We start from the raw sequence: 20755 nt of genomic DNA, 5'->3' as shown, positions 1-20755 counted from the left end.
GAAACGACCCTTCCATGCAAAGGATAACTTTCCAATTACCCTGAAAATAAGAGAAACCTTATATAAATGTCAGTCTTCCAGTATTAATGTAGTTATTGCTTGGATTCCAAGCCATTCAGGAATCAAGGGTAATGAAACAGTAGATATGTGGGCTAAACAAGCTTCTACTTCAGGTTCTGACTGCCACAAATTTCATTACTCTCGAGACCTTAGACTTCTGGCTAAACCACAATTAATGACTAATTGGAATAGACAATGGCAACATTCTCGTCAGCAAAAAGGTGTCTGGTATGGAAATATCCAACCAAACTTACCCAAAGTCCCTTGGTTCTTCCGGCATCGAAACTTGGAGAAGTGGGTAACGTCGGTTATTATCCGAATGCGACTTGGCCATGTATGTATCCCTGTCTTCCTCCATAAACTCCGAATTAGAGATACTTCTATCTGTGAATGTGGCCTGGATGAAGGTAGTCTTAATCACATAATTTTCAACTGCCCCAAACTTGTGGTCCATCTTCGTAACATAATTCCGTCTAACATTCCCCATCTAAATTTAGACACTAATTCATTTCTTTCTCTTGTCCACACTCGGTTCTGTTATATAATTGCAAAGTTCATAACTAAAAATAACCTAAAACTATAGTTCCCATTACAAATTTATTTATTTTTTTTAACTTCCGAAATCTCCCTATTAAGTATATCCCTTGTTTTGCACAACTTTTATACCTTACACACTCACTACACATTATAATCATTAACTTGTCTTCTCTTTTACTAACAATACCTACTTGTTGTGTTTGTACATTTGTTAACCTTCTCCTTTCAGATTGTATACCGTCCATTTTTGTAACTTCGTGTCTCTTCAAACCATGACATTGGCAGAATCACCGAAAGTCCGGTGGAAGCCATAATATAGAAAAGAAAGAAAGAAAGATCGTTCGACGTGCTTTCGTCTATCGTCGCAAACTCGTCGCTGTTGTGCGAATTTTATTGTTTGCAATTTTGCATATTATTTTGAGTATTTTTATCAAAATCACGCCAGAATTTAATGTTCAGTCATGAATGAAATTGATGATAAGTTCTATTATGTGTATAGTTCAGCGTTGGACCACAAAGTCGAAATAAAAATGTGAGTAAAATTCAATCTTTACTGCCAAGGTAAACAAACGCATGGTCATTTGTCTCAAATTACCTAGTATCTTCTCATTATAATTATAGATACTCAACACATAAAGACAAACATGTTAAACACTTACTACGTTAATATAAATTCTGAAAGATTGCTTGACTAAAAAATCACCACATGCATTCACATGAAGAATTTTGGCCTGTATTCATATAGTGGTAAAATTTTTTTTACTAATGCTTGGATAATAGCATATTTTTATGTCCCTTGAGGATAATGTGACAATTTTCATTCTTGATTTATTGTTTCAACAGTGGAACATTAGAAGGCAAGCGCACCAAGCCTGAATATGACAAATTACTCTCAGATCCTATGTTGAAGTTTTCTGGGCTGTATCAAGAAGGATGCTCAGACTTATATGTTACTTGTCAAGTGTTGTGCGATGGGGTGCCGCTTGCATTGCCTGTCACTACTTCATACAAAGCATTTACTAACAGGTGGAAGTAAGTATTTTTTTGGGAAATTCCCTGTGAGATTTTTATATACTTAACAATGGTCGCAAACTAACTGACCTTAAATATATTATTTATCAAAAAGAAATATACCTATATTTTTTTATATCTGAGGGCTCAACATGGAAAACATGAAAAAACAAGATCATGAGTTTATTAAAAAAGATATCATTATCATGAAAACACTATCTAAAATATTATAATATTCTCATTTCTAGAGGAACAGTTAGTGATATTAACAATTACTTTTGCAGCTGGAATGAATGGGTGACACTGCCCCTATACTTCAGTGATCTCCCTCGGAATGCAACACTGGCTATGACAATCTATGACTGTGCTGGACCGGGCAAAGTGATGGTGGTTGGTGGTACCACTATTTCACTATTTGGAAAACATGGCATGCTTCGACAGGTGTGTAATTTGTTTCCTATATTTGTTTATTAAATTCAAATGCCAACATGCTTTGTAATCAAGGTACAATACCAGTAGTATGGTACTTTGGTATGCCCTTTGTATTCTTCAGGATAATAACAGGATGATCACCACTGCATTTTCACTGTTTTATTATTTTTATGTTTCGCCATATGCATCAAAAATTATACATGTGGCGCTCAATGTGTTATGTAACAATAACATCCCTCAAGTAACTGAACCCATGAATCTGGTTTCAATTTATTTTTCTGCATTTGATGAAAATGGTGCACCCTCTGCCACTACAGCATCTTCAGTTCTTAGACCATTGGCACGCATATCAGCTTTCGCGGCGTCGAAGGCTGAATTTCTTCGTCTACTGGTGCAATACTTGGCCACCAGCACAGGCGGCGCTCTTGTATTTATATCTTATTTTGACATGAAGGCTGCTGCGAATACGTGAGGTGCTTACGCGGTCTCTCCGCGAATCTCTGCTGCCCACCCATCGCAACATGTTCTTCTTCGTACACGCCGCTCCTACTTGTGCCGCTCTAGCACTAACTGTAGTTAATACAATGCTCCTTCAGTATTTCAATACTGACTTGAAACCCTCGTACCAAATCCTTAACCTAAAGAACCATTTACATTTATGTAATAAGTACCATGCATATAATGTTTTCCACCCTTGTCACTTGCCCAATGCTCCGATGTTTAAAAAGCAATAATGCAAAAGAGACCTTATGGCTATCAAGTTAATAGAATTAAAATAGGCATTTAATCCATACCAATCATTATGCAAATTAATTAACATTAGGTTATCTTTCTATATTATCTTGGAAGTTGAATAGTTCTACATAACAAAGATTGATAGTATTTTCACTACTAATGATATGAATTAAAGGGGCTTCAGTATATATTCAACACCTGCCTAGCATTTGTTTTGATTAAATCAGCATCATCATCAATTGATCAACATCGTTTAAATTATTTAAAAGTTACATATGTATATTAATTAATATACATATGTAACTTTTAAATAATTTAATCTTAATTATTTAAAAGTTACATATGTATATTAATTAATATACATATGTAACTTTTAAATAATTTAATCACTTCTTGAGGGACTGACAGACAGGTAGGCAGCTGAAATTTGGTATGAATGTTCCTTAGGAAGTATGAAGAAATAATATCCCATAGGGAACTTTCCACTTGCACAGTCTCTGCATAGTGATAGGTAGCATCTTTCGCTTCATCCACATTCAAAAGTCTCTCCATGTAAACTGATAGATTTTGAGTACTTGACCTGACTGGGTTGGTGAGGATGCAACCGGGACTAAAGCCAGAAGGAAAAATGGATTCAAAATTTGAACCCTGATTATATAATAAGCTGATTCCGTAAACAAGTATCTAGTGAAAGTTATCAAAAGTGCATCTCTATTATATATAATTGACTGCGCAAGTAATTACCAGTCGCTGTTACGTCACATGAAGGTTCCTGCCCTCGACCGGAGACATATCAGGTTACTGTTGTTTATGCGAACGCCCTATTCTTACCTTATCTCAAACGCGACTGGAAATCGCCACTCCTACTAGTGAACTTGTGGAAGCTGGGCTATGCACACAACAAAATGTGCTTTAACATCTTATTGTATTTTATGAGTGGTTTACGTTAATAAAAATCTAAACAAGGATGTATTTTTTGATAGCCATCATGTTCGCGAAGTAACCGTAGATTTAAATTTTTAAGAAAATTAACTCATCTGATCTCTATTCAAATGTTCTTGCATATAATTACTTAATACGAGAATATTTTGTAAAATTTGTGTAGTGGAAAAATCCTACGAGAAAAATCGCTCAGACGACTTGAAACACGAAACCCGAGTCTTCAGTTGGTATTTCATTTAAACAAGCTTTATCTTTTTAAAATATGGGGAACTCGACCAGCCTGCGAATAAAAGCGTATTTTTTCTCAATAAAGTGCCGGTTTAAGCGTTTCAACATTGTTGTAAAGGGCATGTTCGACCTGCGAGTGTGGCCCGGGGTGGAAGGCAGTGAGAAGACGCCGGGCAAGGCACCTGATACCGGCAAGGAACAGATGCAAAGACTCGGGAAGCTGGCCAAGAAACATCGCAATGGGCATATGCCTAAGGTATGTATTTAAATGTACAGACCAATTTCGATTGACCTAGCTATTAAGTAAGTTTTACCCTTATGTTATGGAATAGTCAATGATACTTTATTCTATTCTATATAACCGATTAATTTTTAGATAAATATCTATTTTATATACCTTGTATTTTACCTTAAAGATAAAAATATGTTTGGCTATTTTGTCTTTTAACTTAGTTTTAGCTGCAACTCGGGAATATATTTACTGTTTTACCAAACACATTGTTTTAAGGAAAGTTTTGTACTTTATCCGAACTTTGAAACTAAAAAATAATTATAAATTAAAAAATAATTTGTTATTAGGTTGATTGGCTCGACAGACTGACCTTCAGAGAAATTGAGATGATCAATGAGAAGGAGAAGAGAAACTCAGACTACATGTATCTCATGATTGAATTCCCCACAGTGCAGATTGATGGCATCAATGTAAGTAAAACGTTTGTTTAAATTTACCAATAATTATTATTTTTTTAAGAGCTTTTCCTATAATGTCGCGACATAAAAAGAAGGAGAAAGCAACATTTTCATGTCACGCATTTAAACTTCAGAAATCATATTCACAGGAATTGGCATTTAATAATCATGCAATCACACGAACGTTATAAAATTGCACATCCTCCGATATTGTGATGTCTGCTTTCATATATGTTTTCTATTTTGGTCCGGTCTTCGCAATCCTTAGTTTGGAAGAGAAATGTCTCTCATGGCATTACTGTAAAGCCATGGTTTCCTTTCTTTACCCGTTTCCCTCAGCACAGTGAAAAAGCATGCAATTTTACTAGCCTACAATATTCACTTGCATTTTGTCTAATTTATCGCGGACTTAAAGACAAATAATAAATTATAATACTTCAAGTTAATTCCTTTGCAGCATGCTGTCGTTTATTACGAACAAGACGGAGATGAAATGTACCAATTCCGAGCTCAGGCGGAGATTGTTACCGTGCCCGATTACGAAATATTACAGGTGAGAAATATAAAAATTATTCAACATTTAGCCTTAATAGGACTAATGTCTTTGCGAAAGTCAAAAGCAAAAGCGTTTCTCGCATCTTTTTCATGTATTATAATTAGCATGTAATTGTTAGTATCCCTATTTGAATGTGATTTGAATAGATTAGATCAATTTAAGGCTTATAGTTGCCTCATATATAATCTTATAACTGGGGCAGTCACCAATAAACTCCTTGAATCACCTAGGTAAGGTAGTCTTCGTGCTCTGAAACAACACCGCCAATGCTAAACCAGTATTCCACTCAAACTATGATGAATATTATTTGACACATGTATTCATAACGCGAAATCTTTGCAGGAGAACCTAGTGGAGAGCAAGCAACACCGTCTAGCTCGATCATTGAGATCCGGCGTGTCGGGTCGCGACGCCAAGCCCACGGCCTCGGAGCGAGACCAACTCGCAGCTATAGTGGCGGCTCCACCAGCCACTTCACTAACGGCCGCTGAACAGGACCTTCTGTGGAAATTCAGGTGAGATGTGGTTATGGCGAAATATATATCCTTCATACATACATACATACATACATACATACATACATAAAATCACGCCTCTTTCCCGGAGGGGTAGGCAGAGACTACCTCTTTCCACTTGCCACGATCTCTGCATACTTCCTTCGCTTCATCCACATTCATAACTCTCTTCATGCAAGCTCGGCGGTTTCGGGTTTCCTCCTTAAGAAGATCCATCTTCTCACTTAAGAAAAAGTTCCTTGGCCAACAAGCTTTACTAATGCTTACCTGTGTAAGGTAGGTAGCTAAAACGGTGATACTGGAGCCGATCCAGTCTTCTACCAAGAACGAGATACGAGCAATGTATAAGACAATCTGATGGATACCAATCAGTCTCTAAGGTCTGTTTATCTGTCTCGGAGCGAGACCTACTCGCATTCTTAAACAGCTGAGGTGATGCAACTAAGGTCGTTCTAGACCTCCGCATATATTGGGAGAAAGAAGCCATTGTCTTAGTCTGTCTTAAAGACCTAAGACACTTGCTATCAGCTAAGAAACACTGTCACAAATTAAATAGATAGTTTATATCTTAAATAAAAAGTTTTGTAACAAAATAATGTTTTAAAAGTAAGTCAGACAGCGCTAAACAAAAAACAAATAATAAATCTGATACATTCTTACCAGAATACTCTAAATAGCAATGAACCTTATTTACATCAAAGGCGAGTTCTTATGGTAATTACACTAATGCAATGCACCAATTACCTAATTTACTAAATAATTTCCAATTGCAGGTTCTATTTGTCGTCGCACCGGCGCGCGCTGACCAAATTCTTAGAGTGCGTCAACTGGAACCGGCCGGGTGAGCACATTAACTCATTATCCATACTTATAATAAAGAGAAAAGATTTGTAGATATGTTTGCAACAAATAAACTTAAAAACTACTGAACCGATTTCGAAGATTATTTAGGTAGGATTTTCGTTATCAACAAAGACCGTGAGAGAAGCCGCAGGCAAGAGCTAGTCTAATCTTATGCTTACCTTACTAAAAACATACCTTACTATAGGTATATGAAGCAGTCTAGTCGGCTTAAAATCCTATATCGATACGTAGACGGAAATCGCTTTGGGTACAACTTTCCCAATTTAGGATCGTTATGGTCATAGGCGTACCCCAGCCTTCTCTCCAGAGATATGAGAGAGCAACCGGCACTAACGCCAGGCGGATGAGTATTTTCATTTCACTTGTAAATTCGTTCAATTCCATAAAAAAATTCATATGTGTGCTTTATAAAAGGCATCGTGCCACACCTAATTCGCTAACTTCTACTACATCGCTAATGGTAGCGGTTATTCACGGTTTATTTAATGAGGGCAATAACTACGAATATATGTATGTAATAAACGGGAGTTTCAATTGACGGCAAAAAGTTAAGTAATAGTTGATTCCCTTAAACTTCAACGTTTATCTCAGGATACACTTTCTCCCCTCGTTGCGTATTCCCGATAGCATACCTACCTAGTACCTAGAGGGGAAGGCAGAGAATACATCTTTCTAAGATTCCTGCATACTACCTTTGCTTCGGATACATACATCAATTTTTTAAATGTCAGCTCGTCGGTAACCAAATCGCGCGGGCGAACGGGATTATTCGTTTTATGCAGACGAGGCTGCGGACATAATCTAGTTTAATATAGGTAAACAGCTACTATATGGTCTTTAGTTACATAAAGTGCATTATACTTAATTATTTGTAAACCGGTAATACACTCGACAACAAGCAGAGCCTCGACCCAAATCTTTTACGGTAAATCGAAATCTGGTTTTACGTGTAAAGAGTCGCCTAAATAGGCGCCAAGGCTTCTCAAACTTGTTAAAAATATTTAAAATACGAAACAAAATTGACTAAATACTTTTAGAAACTGAAAAAAGTGAATGTACTTTCGTTTCTAACTCGCAATAATATTATAAACCTACGCAAGGTCAAATGATTCGGGTATATTTCTTTGTAACGTTTTCTTAATGGTTTTGTAATATTTTTATGTCGAAATTTGTGTCAGTCAGTACACGCGTAACTTGACTCAGAATCGGTCGTGTTAGTGTTTGGTTCTTTTATATAACGCAATATTATAATCTTATTTCTTTTGTAACTTGTAAATTTAAAAAAAAATCCTATTTAGTTTTAAACCAATAAAGATTAAAACAAACTTATACATAAGTTTGAATTCTTTGAATGCATTTTATGCGAAAACTAAGTACCTAGTATTCGTAGTGTATAGCTAAAGTGTGGTTTATATTAAAAAAACTAAAACTTTTTTAAATAGAATAAAAGTATTATAGAAGTGATATTATAGGTATTTTAAAATATTTATATCTTTAAATTATAAAACGTTTCTTAGTAAAATTATATCACGATGTGCGTTTTAGTAGCGTAACATGTTCGAGTTTCACGCTAAGTGATTAAATTCAAAATCAAATAATCATTGTATTTCACGAGCATTCGATTTCACGACCGTGCGTGCGGAACTATAGCGATGGTCAAGAAAACTGTAGAAACTTGTGAGTATAAAACTGATTTTTTGTAGAGTGTAAATCTGATTTTTTTATACTATGATATCAGAGTAAATCAAACTGCCCAGCCTTTAGGACAGGCAAGTTTTTGCTTATGAATGTTGGTGCCCCACATTTTAATCCTGATCTCTTATCAGTTGCACCCCCCACTATATGCTTTAGGGTCTTGGGCCCGCTTCCCGATTTATCTTTCCACTATGTTCAGTCAATTTTATCATTAAGCCAAATAGCTGAACGTGGCCATTCAGTCTTTTCAAGACTGTTGGCTCTGTCTACCTGTATACTACTCTGTCAAGAAAGTAGCAGGAAAAGATCAATAATACACAAACTGTTTGTTATTCATCCAAATTTATTTTATTACCTTCAAAATATGCTCCTTTAGAAACGATACACTTACGCCAACGAATAATCCAATCATCAAAACATTTTTTAAACGCTGTTTCCGGAATTGAGGTCAGTTCTCGCCGCGAATTCTCTTTTATGTCTTCTACCGATTGAAAACGGGTGCCACGAAGTGGTAATTTGAGTTTAGGAAAAAGAAAAAAGTCGGCTGGAGCCATATCTGGTGAATATGGTGGTTGCTCGATGGTATTTGTTGAGTGTTTGGTTAAAAATTCGTTCACAATGATGGCCTTGTGCGAAGGTGCATTATCATGGTGCAAAATCCAAGAATTTTCTTTCCACAAATCTGGCCTTTTTCGTCGGATTTGCTCTCTTAAACGCCGCATAACACTCAAATAATATTCCTTATTTACCGTTTGACCTTCCGGCAAGAATTCCGAGTGCACAACACCGCGATAGTCAAAGAAAACAGTCAACATGACTTTGACTTTTGAACGACTTTGGCGTGGTTTTTTCGGTTTCGGTTCAGTTGGAAGGCGCCACTCCGAAGCTTGTTGACTAGTTTGCATGTCAAACTCGTAAACCCACGTCTCGTCACCAGTAACAATGCGTTTCATGAATGTTGGGTCGGAATTGACTCGTTCTAGCATGTCCTCAGCGACTCTCATGCGATTGAGTTTTTGAAAAAAATTCAGGTCTTTTGGGACTAGCCGAGCGGCAACATGTTTCATACCCAAATTATTAGTTAAAATGGTACGGATCGACTCGTGAGATACAGAAAGTTCGGTGGCTATCTCTCTCAAAGTTGAATGAGGATTTTCAGTCACTATTTCCTTCACTTTTGCGATGTTAACTTCAGTTGCAGACGTTGATGGCCTACCAGAGCGAGGCAAATCTTCCATCACATCTCGACCGCTTTTGAACGCTTTGTACCACTCATAAGCACGAGTTTTTGATAAAGTCGATTCACCGTAAGCCTTCTGTAACATTTTCAGTGACTCCGAACACGATATTCCATTGGCAATGCAAAATTTAAGACAAACTCTTTGTTCGATGTTTTTATCCATTATGAAATTAGCAATACACACTAGATATGATATAACTAAAAATAGCACTGTATTTAATGTAAACAACAGATGCAACTCAAACTCCGCGCCAAAATGGAAAACAGTTGTGCCAATCTAACAACAACAAAAAAAACATAAATTTGAATTTGGAACATTTTTTAAACGCTGTTTCCGGAATTGAGGTCAGTTCTCGCCGCGAATTCTCTTTTATGTCTTCTACCGATTGAAAACGGGTGCCACGAAGTGGTAATTTGAGTTTAGGAAAAAGAAAAAAGTCGGCTGGAGCCATATCTGGTGAATATGGTGGTTGCTCGATGGTATTTGTTGAGTGTTTGGTTAAAAATTCGTTCACAATGATGGCCTTGTGCGAAGGTGCATTATCATGGTGCAAAATCCAAGAATTTTCTTTCCACAAATCTGGCCTTTTTCGTCGGATTTGCTCTCTTAAACGCCGCATAACACTCAAATAATATTCCTTATTTACCGTTTGACCTTCCGGCAAGAATTCCGAGTGCACAACACCGCGATAGTCAAAGAAAACAGTCAACATGACTTTGACTTTTGAACGACTTTGGCGTGGTTTTTTCGGTTTCGGTTCAGTTGGAAGGCGCCACTCCGAAGCTTGTTGACTAGTTTGCATGTCAAACTCGTAAACCCACGTCTCGTCACCAGTAACAATGCGTTTCATGAATGTTGGGTCGGAATTGACTCGTTCTAGCATGTCCTCAGCGACTCTCATGCGATTGAGTTTTTGAAAAAAATTCAGGTCTTTTGGGACTAGCCGAGCGGCAACATGTTTCATACCCAAATTATTAGTTAAAATGGTACGGATCGACTCGTGAGATACAGAAAGTTCGGTGGCTATCTCTCTCAAAGTTGAATGAGGATTTTCAGTCACTATTTCCTTCACTTTTGCGATGTTAACTTCAGTTGCAGACGTTGATGGCCTACCAGAGCGAGGCAAATCTTCCATCACATCTCGACCGCTTTTGAACGCTTTGTACCACTCATAAGCACGAGTTTTTGATAAAGTCGATTCACCGTAAGCCTTCTGTAACATTTTCAGTGACTCCGAACACGATATTCCATTGGCAATGCAAAATTTAAGACAAACTCTTTGTTCGATGTTTTTATCCATTATGAAATTAGCAATACACACTAGATATGATATAACTAAAAATAGCACTGTATTTAATGTAAACAACAGATGCAACTCAAACTCCGCGCCAAAATGGAAAACAGTTGTGCCAATCTAACAACAACAAAAAAAACATAAATTTGAATTTGGAACCATAAATAAATAATCCATTCCCGATACTTTTCTGACTGAATGTATGTATGTATGTTGTTCAGTCTACAGCATCAGCTCTAATTAACGCATTCCATCTTTCGTGAAGTCCACCTTTTTATCATCATCCGCCTGGAATTAGTCCCGGTTTGGTCCTTCCTAAGAAACCGGGCTTAATGCTACAGTGAAAGCGCTCATTTGCTTATTCGCCGTTGGTGTTCCTCAAAGAAATCGGTCGATAATACCTAGTAACTCAATCGCAGTTTTCTGCGTAATAATTTGTAAAGCTGTCAAATAAAGTGCCGTGTGGTTCCCGGCACTATTACATAAAAGAATAGGACCACTCCATCTCTTTCCCATGGATGTCGTAAAAGGCGACTAAGGGATAGGCTTATTAACTTAGGATTCCTCTTTTAGGCGATGGGCTAGCAACCTGTCACTATTTGAATCTCGGTTCTATCATTAAGCCAAATAGCTGAACGTGGCCATTCAGTCTTTTCAAGACTGTTGGCTCTGTCTACCCCGCAAGGGATATAGACGTGATCATATGTATGTATGTATGTATGTCAAATAAAACTTAAGAGATCCTAAGATTTCAGAAACTTATTGTAATGAGACGTTCACCAGTACATACCACTTCTGTAGTCTTATATTATGAATAATTCTATCGTAGTCCGCTATTCTAAAATATCGTAAAGCACACGTTATCACACATAATCTTATATTGTCTGTATTTCTCGTCAAACAGCCGAAGTGCGGCAAGCCCTGGCTATGATGAAGCAATGGGCGCCGATGGACGTCGAGGACGCTCTGGAACTCCTCACACCAAAGTTCACACACCCAGCTGTCAGAAAGTAAGTAAAAATATTAAGTTTATCGATAATAAATATTTATGAGTTCAATTAAGGCCCTCATATATTATCAAAAAATATAATTGTAAGCGTAGAAATTATATCATAAATTTATATTTCATACATTAATCTTTTTACCATTTTACATTTTACCAGTTGGAATTGGAACTTATTTAGAAAACACACCTGCCCAAGTAACAATTAGGCGCTAAAGTAAGATTTATAATAAGTCTATAAAAGCGCTAACTAGATTCTAAAGTGGTTTATGGGTGTAACAAATTAGTGTTAGAGCGCGCTCTAACCCTACTTTACCCCCGAATTGGGCACAATTTTTATATTACTTAAGGTTGTATAATGACGGTATACAAGAGTTATGGTAATTGGCTAAGAGGTACAATTAGTGCTATAAGAAAGTTATTATAGCGGTAACAGGATCTCTTAGCGATACAAGAGGGGTAAATAAGCGTCAACTGACTCCTTAAGCGGTACAGTAGAGATACAAAGGCGTTAATTATATTTTCAAGCGCTAAAAGGGAGGTAAATAGGTGTTTTGTAACGGTCTGAACGCTATTCAAGATAATTAAACTAATTTTGTGATCTAATAATAAATAATTTTATTTTCAATGGCTATAAGTTTACGACTAATGATTTTTATATTAAACAAAAAAAAGTGATATTGTATGGTGAGAAAGGAAGCATATTTTTGCTGCGAAGGGAAGTACACTGTGAATATGTTACATATTTATTGGCAAATAATTCGAGCGCCCGATGTATGTTGCCTATTTACTGAAAACTTTTCCACGTATTTACAACAATTTTTGTTTATTTTGGTTGCGACGCCATTGTCAAAAACAAGTAGTCAATATAAGAAATACAGTAGTGACCTTAAGCGCTATTACTTTACCTTTAGTCACAAAAAAGTAACAATAGACGCTATAGGATCTGTTATAGCGAAAAATTATACTCCTATTTGACTTAAGGTAATGCAAGAGAGTTTTGTATAACTTCAAGCATTTGGTTCTATATAAGATTAAATAAACACTATTGTAAGGCTGGTAGAGCTTATTAACGCTATTGTGCAACTTTAGGTTCTTGTAAAGAGTTTATTATCACCTGCATAGCACTTTTGGAGGTAGTAGCTAATTCTTATTCTTATTTAGATCTTAGAGTTCTAAGATTCACTTAAAGCTATAACACAAAATGCTGTGCATGTACAACAGTGTTAAGATTTGCCATAATACATCCATAACCTTTAAGCTCGCCTAATTGTCGCGCTTGTAACTCTGTATTATAAGTAGAAGTGATATACGTTACTTGGTATGCCACTTTATCGCCAATAGTCATAAGTGTTGCTACTGTAATGCCTTTGTAGCCCACTAAGTAACAAAATAAGCTCTAATCGTCGCCTAAATGTTTGTTGGGTGGTAAGCGGATGTTTACACAACATGTAATCTATTTAGATTTGGCATAGTTTTTACAGTAGGCCTACTGTAAAAACTATGCCAAATCTAAATCAAAAAAAAAACACTAAGAAGCTTAGAGAATTAATAACATTTAAAGTGATCAAACACTTATATCGATCTATTTTCAGATATGCCATCTCTCGTTTGAAACAAGCACCAGATGAAGATCTACTTCTGTATTTGCTGCAATTGGTACAAGCTTTAAAATACGAAGATTTCATGGAAATACACGAAGGTAATTTGTAAATTATTTTTAAGCCAAAAGAAGGGGTTTTGAGAAGTTGGTCTAAATCGTACCTTATTCACCTTCTACGACATGTATTGTGGTCACATTATACTCTGCCAGAACCATGCAGTTATATTTTGGACCATTCAAAGTATATATATTATACTCATGTTTCTAGTCAAATGTTCCTTGAGAAATTTATGTATGTATATATCTTTATCATTCCAGAATACTCGCGACTGTGCGGCAGTAAGGACGTGCCCTACGAATCTGACGGAAAAATGATGCAGAGCCAACGAGGCAGCCAAGCTAGTCTTCTGTCAGCCTCAGGTTTCATATAATTTCTGATTTGGCAATATTTTTCATGTCGTTGCTCCTGTTAACATATTTCTGTATTTAATAGTGCCGTGTGGTTCCCGGCACCAAAAGAAAAGGACCACTCAATAACTTTCCCCGTGGATGTCGTAAAAGTCGACTAAGAGATAGGCTTATAAACTTGGGATTCTTCTTTTAGGCGACAGGCTAGCAACCTGTCACTATTTGAATGAATTATATTCTCATATTTGATTCTATAATTGAATTCCAAATTTCATAGATATCCATTCAGTGGCTTATTGTGAAATTGTAAAACACAGAAACACTTTCGCATTTATACTATTCGAATAGAAGAATGAATGAATCTTTATTACATTTATTGATGAACACATTACATATACATGTTATCACGTCTATAGCCCTTGCGGGGTAGACAGAGCCAACAGTCTTGAAATCCTGATAGGTCACGTTCGGCTGTTTTATAAATTAATCTATGAAAAACTTAACCAAGGTAATGCACAACAGGATTACTCAACCCTAGATAATGGTCAAATGACGGACGGCTTCTTTCCAAAGAAGTTACGTAACCGGGTTTAGCGCCAGAAAATGTGTTTTAACACCTCATGCTATTATTTCCAGTGATAACAAACAGTGAGATGACGTCATCTCTTAGCAGCCGTCGCTCAGAGCAGCCGATAGACGACACCGCCACCGTCGCTGGAGAAAACAGTATAATAGCGGGACATGAGGATACCTACTCGTGAGTGATACATGATAGACATTATACTACTGACTCCGACTCAACCCGGGGCGCGTGCGCAAGCTTTTATAGGGCTCCCGGGCGGCGAAGGGGAGGCCGAAGCGGCACGACGTCACAGTCTCTACGCCACAAATCACAACAGCCAATCACGCGACGCTATCAGCCAAATACAGCGAAGAGTCTAAATCGGGCGAGCAAAGATTTTACGGATTGAAGCATTTATACAAACGACACAACATCATCTGTCGCGCGATTCTCCAGGCTAGCCTGGAGGAAGATCTCAACCTCCGACACAACATCGTCTGTCGCGCGATTCCCCAGGCCTAACTTCCCTTTGGTGGCGGCCGAACTATCACTCCCGCTACATATGGTTATTTTGTTTTCTTTTCCTGAAACAATTTATTCCATTTCAGAACGGCTTCAGAATCAGAAGAGCGTCTTAACCTTGCCACGTTTCTGATATCGCGCGCGTGCAACAACAGCTGTTTGGCCAACTACTTCTATTGGTACCTCCTGTGCGAATGCGAAGACAGGGACACCCCACAGGATTTACAGCACAGAAATATGTATTTGACTGTGATGAGAACCTTCTCCATGAGAATGGCTAAAGGTAAGGAATCAATGGTTCAACTATATTGCATCCATGATACTAAAAATAAGCAGTTAGTTTGATACCTCCTGTACTCACATTTTCTAAACTATAAAAATTAAGTAATAAACAATGGACAAACTTAAAATACCTTAGGTCAGTTGTAATTGAGATTTATCAGTGCCATCTTTAAACAAAACGTGCCCTTCGAGTCTCATTGCTTTCAGTTCTGTCTAAAGGGATAAATACGTGATATGTGTGTGTTTAGTAAATCACTCTGTTAGCAGGCTCAATTAAGATCAGGCTCTGACCCTACCCACGCCTGTGAAGTCATAATAAGTGATTTTTGAGTCCCTGCTAATATAAAGTCAAAAAAGGCCATACCATTTTTGATGATTCAACATTGCATCCTATCTAATAAAAACGCTAAACTCGCGCGCGGTGAATGCTAGTAACTAATAAATAACAATGAATCAAGTAAAAAAAAATAGATGTATGCATCGATAGGTATATATTGTTTCTTATTTAAAATTATTTCAGTAATTAGAAAATGCATTAACGAAAAAATCAAAGATTTCCTTTTCACAGGCAACAGCGACCACCAGCGCACGCGTTCATTCCTCGCCCGTCAGCAGCTCTTCATAGACAAACTCGTCAAACTTATCAAAACGGTCACAAGAGAAAGCGGTAATAGAAACAAAAAGGCCGAACGCTTACAACAACTCCTAGCAGATCCAGACGCGTTCAAATTTAACTTCATGAACTTTGAACCTATGCCATTCCCTCTAGACCCCAACGTCAACATCAAAGGAATAGTCGCAAAGAAAGCGAGCCTCTTCAAATCAGCTCTGATGCCATCAAAACTAACATTTTTGACAACAGAGGGCGTCGAATACGAGGCCATTTTCAAACATGGCGACGATTTACGTCAAGACCAACTTATTTTACAAATGATTACATTGATGGATAAGTTGTTGAGAAGGGAAAATTTGGATTTGAAATTAACGCCGTATAAAGTTTTAGCAACGAGTTCGAAGCATGGTTTTCTACAGTTTATTGAATCTGTGACCGTGGCCGAAGCCCTAGCGACAGAAGGCAGTATACAGAATTTCTTTAGGAAATACAATCCGTGCGAAGGAGCGCCGTACGGGATAAAACCGGAGACGATGGACACGTATATAAGAAGTTGTGCGGGTTACTGCGTGATTACCTATTTACTGGGTAAGTGCAAACCTTTTGTCCTTTGTTTTATCACAATATGTTAGTTATCAACATTTAGTGAGATGAAAGGGCGAGCAAATGGTAAGTTAACCCTATTAATATAATGGAATACAACAACGCAAAAGTGTGGCAAATAGCACAGAAAACCATATTTTGACCAGAATGACCCAGGCGTCAGCAAAATCATCAATCAGTTGTTTTTGACCCACCTTACATTTATTTTTATATTATTGATAAAGGCTTTTTAATTTGGCAGGTGTCGGCGACCGCCATTTAGACAACCTGCTCCTCACTCGCCAAGGCGCCCTGTTCCACATTGATTTCGGCTACATACTGGGCAGGGACCCCAAACCTCTGCCGCCGCCGATGAAGCTCAGCAAAGAAATGGTGGAAGCAATGGGCGGCATACAATCGGAACATTACCACGAGTTTAGGAAACAATGTTATACGGCATTCTTACATTTAAGAAGGTAATTTTAACTTTTGTATGCTTGGAATTTATCGATTTCACAGTTGGTACTGATTTGTGATATTTCGTTGATAACATTTTTACCTCCTTAATTGGTTTGAACTAGGAACCAGTAGATTTTTAGATTAGAAATATAAATTTAAAAAACTGTCGGCGTTAAACAAGGACGCGCTGTATAAGATTCATAACAGCATGATAAAAAACTTACAATACCAATAAAGGTGAACTTACTAAAACATATGAGAGCATTTATTGAGTGCATTTCTATTTTCAGACACGCCAATCTTATGCTGAATCTCTTTTCGTTGATGGTAGACGCTTCAGTTCCTGACATAGCTTTGGAACCCGACAAGGCGGTTAAGAAAGTACAAGATAAACTAAGGTAACACTTCTATTCTAAAAAAGTATATTTTTTAATATAATAATAATGCTACAAAGTGCGTTCGACACTGGTAAGAGACCGTATTGTGAGCAAATAGGCTACTAAAAGCAATATGCTCATCAACTCTTGTGAATAGGTCAGTCTGAAAAGATTCGAACCAACCCAAATCATAAATCCAAAAACCTTGGTTTGATTTTTTAATGTTTGTCCCAAATTAAGCTTTCCTTGAGATATAGTATTTTAACTGTTAAACTAGAAGAAATTACCTAATTTAATAAAATAGGTTTAAATCCGAGAATGTAAGTTTAATATTATTTTTACAGACTGGACCTTGGTGACGAAGAAGCTGTACACTACCTCCAAAACCTTCTAGACATGTCCGTGACTGCTGTGATGGCAGTACTAGTGGAACACTTCCATAAATTTGCGCAGTATTGGCGGAAATAACCGTGTTATTGGCAGACAGTTAGATATAAAAACTAAAGATGGCCTTTATCAACAGAATGATTATGAAATTTGTATCTAAATCTGAAATAAGTATGTCCTGGATAATCCTGATCCAATTCATGTGATAATAAAGGAAAAATATATTTCATTACAAAAGTCAATTAAAACCATTCATCACAATATCAATTTAATATACCAGAACCTACTCAAGAAGGTAAGACTGTAGTCACTTCTCTAACCTCCTCCAAATCTTCCCTTTCATAGTTGAAACCAGGGCTCCTTAGAAAAACGCGAAATACTGTAAAACATTACTTTATAAGAATGTTAACATCAATACATTTTGTGACATGAGTTAAATGATGATTTACTGTGATATACTATTTTTTAAGTATATTATTAAGTAATAAAACTTATTTTACTATAAAATTTTGTTTATATTATGATATTATCCTTATAAATCATTACAAAGAACAGACAAAAAGACTAGTTACACCTTAGATTTAAGAGTTATTACAATTAGATCTTGGAATTATCTTTATAACATAATTGCTCTGTCACTTTGTAACCCAAAGCAAATAAAATTAAATAGTTTTTTATGTACATGCTACACATATTTTCTCTATCAGTTTCCAACCCATAGCAAATAAAATTAAATAGTTTTTTATGTACATGCTACCATCAAATCCCGCCCACTAAGCACACAGTCACTCGCCACATATATCTTGCTCCCTGTAACAGTCTGAACGACATCGCAAGCAGCTACTTCCGCATATGTCACACCACCAATAACATACACCAGTACACTTTTAGGTTTCAATGGAAACACATGACCTAAATTAGGGTCACTCTTCAGGAATTTCATCAAGCTCTTAGCATCTTTACAGCCAAATTCCAAATCACTTTGAAGTTTCAAATTAGACAATTTCTCATTCAAAGTCTCTACTCCATTTCTTAGTTTTTCCACGGCCTTTCCCCCTACTTTCAAATCTGATAGTGCAGTTAGCTTCGTCATTACTTCAGACAGAGATTCACAAGTTAATACTATATTACAAAATATAGCTGCTAATGGTGTATAGCCACCATTGAAAACATAGCTAGGAGAAGATTTCCCAACTTTGTCAGGCTGTGATGGCAACTGCTTCAATTGTTTTGCTGTAGATTGAAACCCACTCTGCCACTGTAATGTATCTCGTAGGTTACTTAAATTTGATTTGATATTCAAAGATAATTTTGGACTGGAAGGTTGAATCAATAAACCAGCATTCATTAAATTGTTAAATACATACAAGAACTTATAACCAAAAGCAAGCAAATATTTACTAACAAGAGAATTATATTCATCATAAGTTAAACCCTGTGTCAGGCTTAATAAGCACATGAGACGTAAACTGTTGCAAATATGTATGTCAGTGCCAAAGTTTTCATCTACAAAGGTGAAGTTAGATTTCTTATTTCTGTTATTCAACATTTCTGTCTCAGTTTCTTTTAAATTCTCAAACTTATTACTCATTTCTGAAATAATAGTTTCACAAGCCAACACATGATTGACCAAATTCTGTTTGAACAAGGTAACTTGTTGCAGCTTTGTTGTAACAAAATGTTTTATTTCTTGTATGCCCAGAGCTTTAATATCTTCATTTTTTAATAATTTTGCTTTTGAACTCAACACACTAAGTACTTCTGAAAAATGTCTATGCTTGATCTCACCATAAAGAGTGTCTATTGAACTGTCCAAAGGCATGACTGTACTTTTAGTGGTGGAACCCTCGTCTTTAAATCCAAAGTCCAACTTTCCTGTTTTCAACTTTGTCTCCTTTACATTCAAGTCCAAATGACCACAGTTGATTTTAAACATTTCACTCAAAAGTCCGCTATATGTTGCTGGAGTAAGTAAACTTGATGGATAATCTTGATTCCTGTCTATTAATATCAAAGCTCCAATTTCTTCAGAGCTACTATTATTTAAAAACTCTCTTGAATATGTCTCCTTATAAATTTCCAAAATATCAAGCGCACTAGCTGACAATTTCCCAACAGAAAACATGATCTTTGGCCTTCCTATTACATGGAACAAACTCCAAAGTGACATGGAAATGCTGGATAGTAATGACTGATCTTGATCAACAAAAAATTGTTTATAGAGAAATGGGAGTTCTAAACTTATCAACTGTTCATCTAGAACCATAAGTTCCCATGAGAATGAATGTAAAGACACAGTACCAAAGAGACCACGACTCTCTAATATTGAAGTAAAAGTATCAATAACTTTTGGAACAATTATTATGTGAAAACATTCCAAGTCTGCTAGGGAAGCATTTTGGCTGATAAGTGATGCAATTTGATCCAGCACACACTTGTATTTCTGAACACATGATGGAATGAAATAAACCCTATTAACATTAGCCGTAGCTCCAAGATGGGGATCCATTTTGTATATTTTGTCAATGCCATGTTGTCTGAAAAATTAATAAATTATTAGTGCAATAAAAGTAAAGCGTTATTTATTTATTCTTAATGAAAAAATTGTGAAAGTTTATCTAGTTAAAACTAAATTATTTTGTGACAATCTTAAATTTACAAAATTAAGCATTTGTACAATCAGTGTAGGCCTTATGGAGGTCATAAGAAGACTTACCTTAGCCAGCTGACGCCACAAATTCTTTCTAAAGGTTTTATAAGGGAAGGATCGATAATAAGATCTTTTTTATCTCCACATGCGGAGAGAATACACTGCAGTTTAGACTGGGATATCAAACTTAAAGACATTAACTTCAGCGACAATGGTTGATCCATTTTGGTAACCATAGAAATAATATGAATAGCATTAGAACCAAATTGTCTAATGAAGTTTTTCTTAAGCTATCAAAATTTGTATGTATTGTTTTGTTTTGCTTTTGGACTTTTGATAAATAAATTTGGCTTTTTATCTTTTTGCAAGTGATGAGATAATGACAGTGACAATGACACGTAAGCAATTACAATTATGCACAGACGTTTAATCTATGCGTATTTAAACTTGAAATTATTTTGTTGTCGACATTTTCGAGTAAAGGTAGTATCTACAATATTGACTTTC

The 20755-nt window shown here is 36.4% G+C and overlaps 2 protein-coding genes across 3 annotated transcripts; one reads left to right on the top strand and one right to left on the bottom strand.

Moving 5' to 3' along the window:
- The first annotated feature begins 938 nt into the window (after nt 1-938).
- On the top strand, nt 939-18105 carry LOC106129706 (phosphatidylinositol 3-kinase catalytic subunit type 3). 2 transcript variants are annotated; one of them, XM_013328356.2, is made up of 17 exons: nt 939-1129; nt 1441-1629; nt 1893-2049; nt 4064-4201; nt 4525-4647; nt 5093-5188; nt 5534-5706; nt 6480-6547; nt 11705-11810; nt 13399-13505; nt 13725-13826; nt 14451-14571; nt 14985-15181; nt 15749-16381; nt 16638-16851; nt 17125-17232; nt 17556-18105. In XM_013328356.2, the coding sequence occupies exons 1-17, from the start codon at nt 1059-1061 to the stop codon at nt 17677-17679; spliced, it is 2727 nt and encodes a 908-aa protein (XP_013183810.2). In that variant the 5' UTR covers nt 939-1058; the 3' UTR covers nt 17680-18105. The 2 variants fall into 2 exon arrangements, with proteins under 2 accessions (XP_013183810.2, XP_060804653.1); XM_060948670.1 differs by having other exon boundaries at nt 15734-16381.
- LOC106129707 (vacuolar protein sorting-associated protein 33B) lies at nt 17928-20596 on the bottom strand. Its single transcript, XM_013328357.2, has 2 exons — nt 20315-20596; nt 17928-20135 (listed from the first exon to the last, which is right to left on the bottom strand). The coding sequence occupies exons 1-2, from the start codon at nt 20482-20484 to the stop codon at nt 18341-18343; spliced, it is 1965 nt and encodes a 654-aa protein (XP_013183811.2). The 5' UTR covers nt 20485-20596; the 3' UTR covers nt 17928-18340.
- Between the last annotated feature and the right edge of the window lie 159 nt (nt 20597-20755).

Source organism: Amyelois transitella, chromosome 16 (genome assembly GCF_032362555.1).
Source record: "Amyelois transitella isolate CPQ chromosome 16, ilAmyTran1.1, whole genome shotgun sequence".
NCBI classification, from domain to species: Eukaryota; Metazoa; Arthropoda; class Insecta; order Lepidoptera; family Pyralidae; genus Amyelois; species Amyelois transitella.
This window is presented reverse-complemented; position numbering and strand designations above follow the sequence as displayed.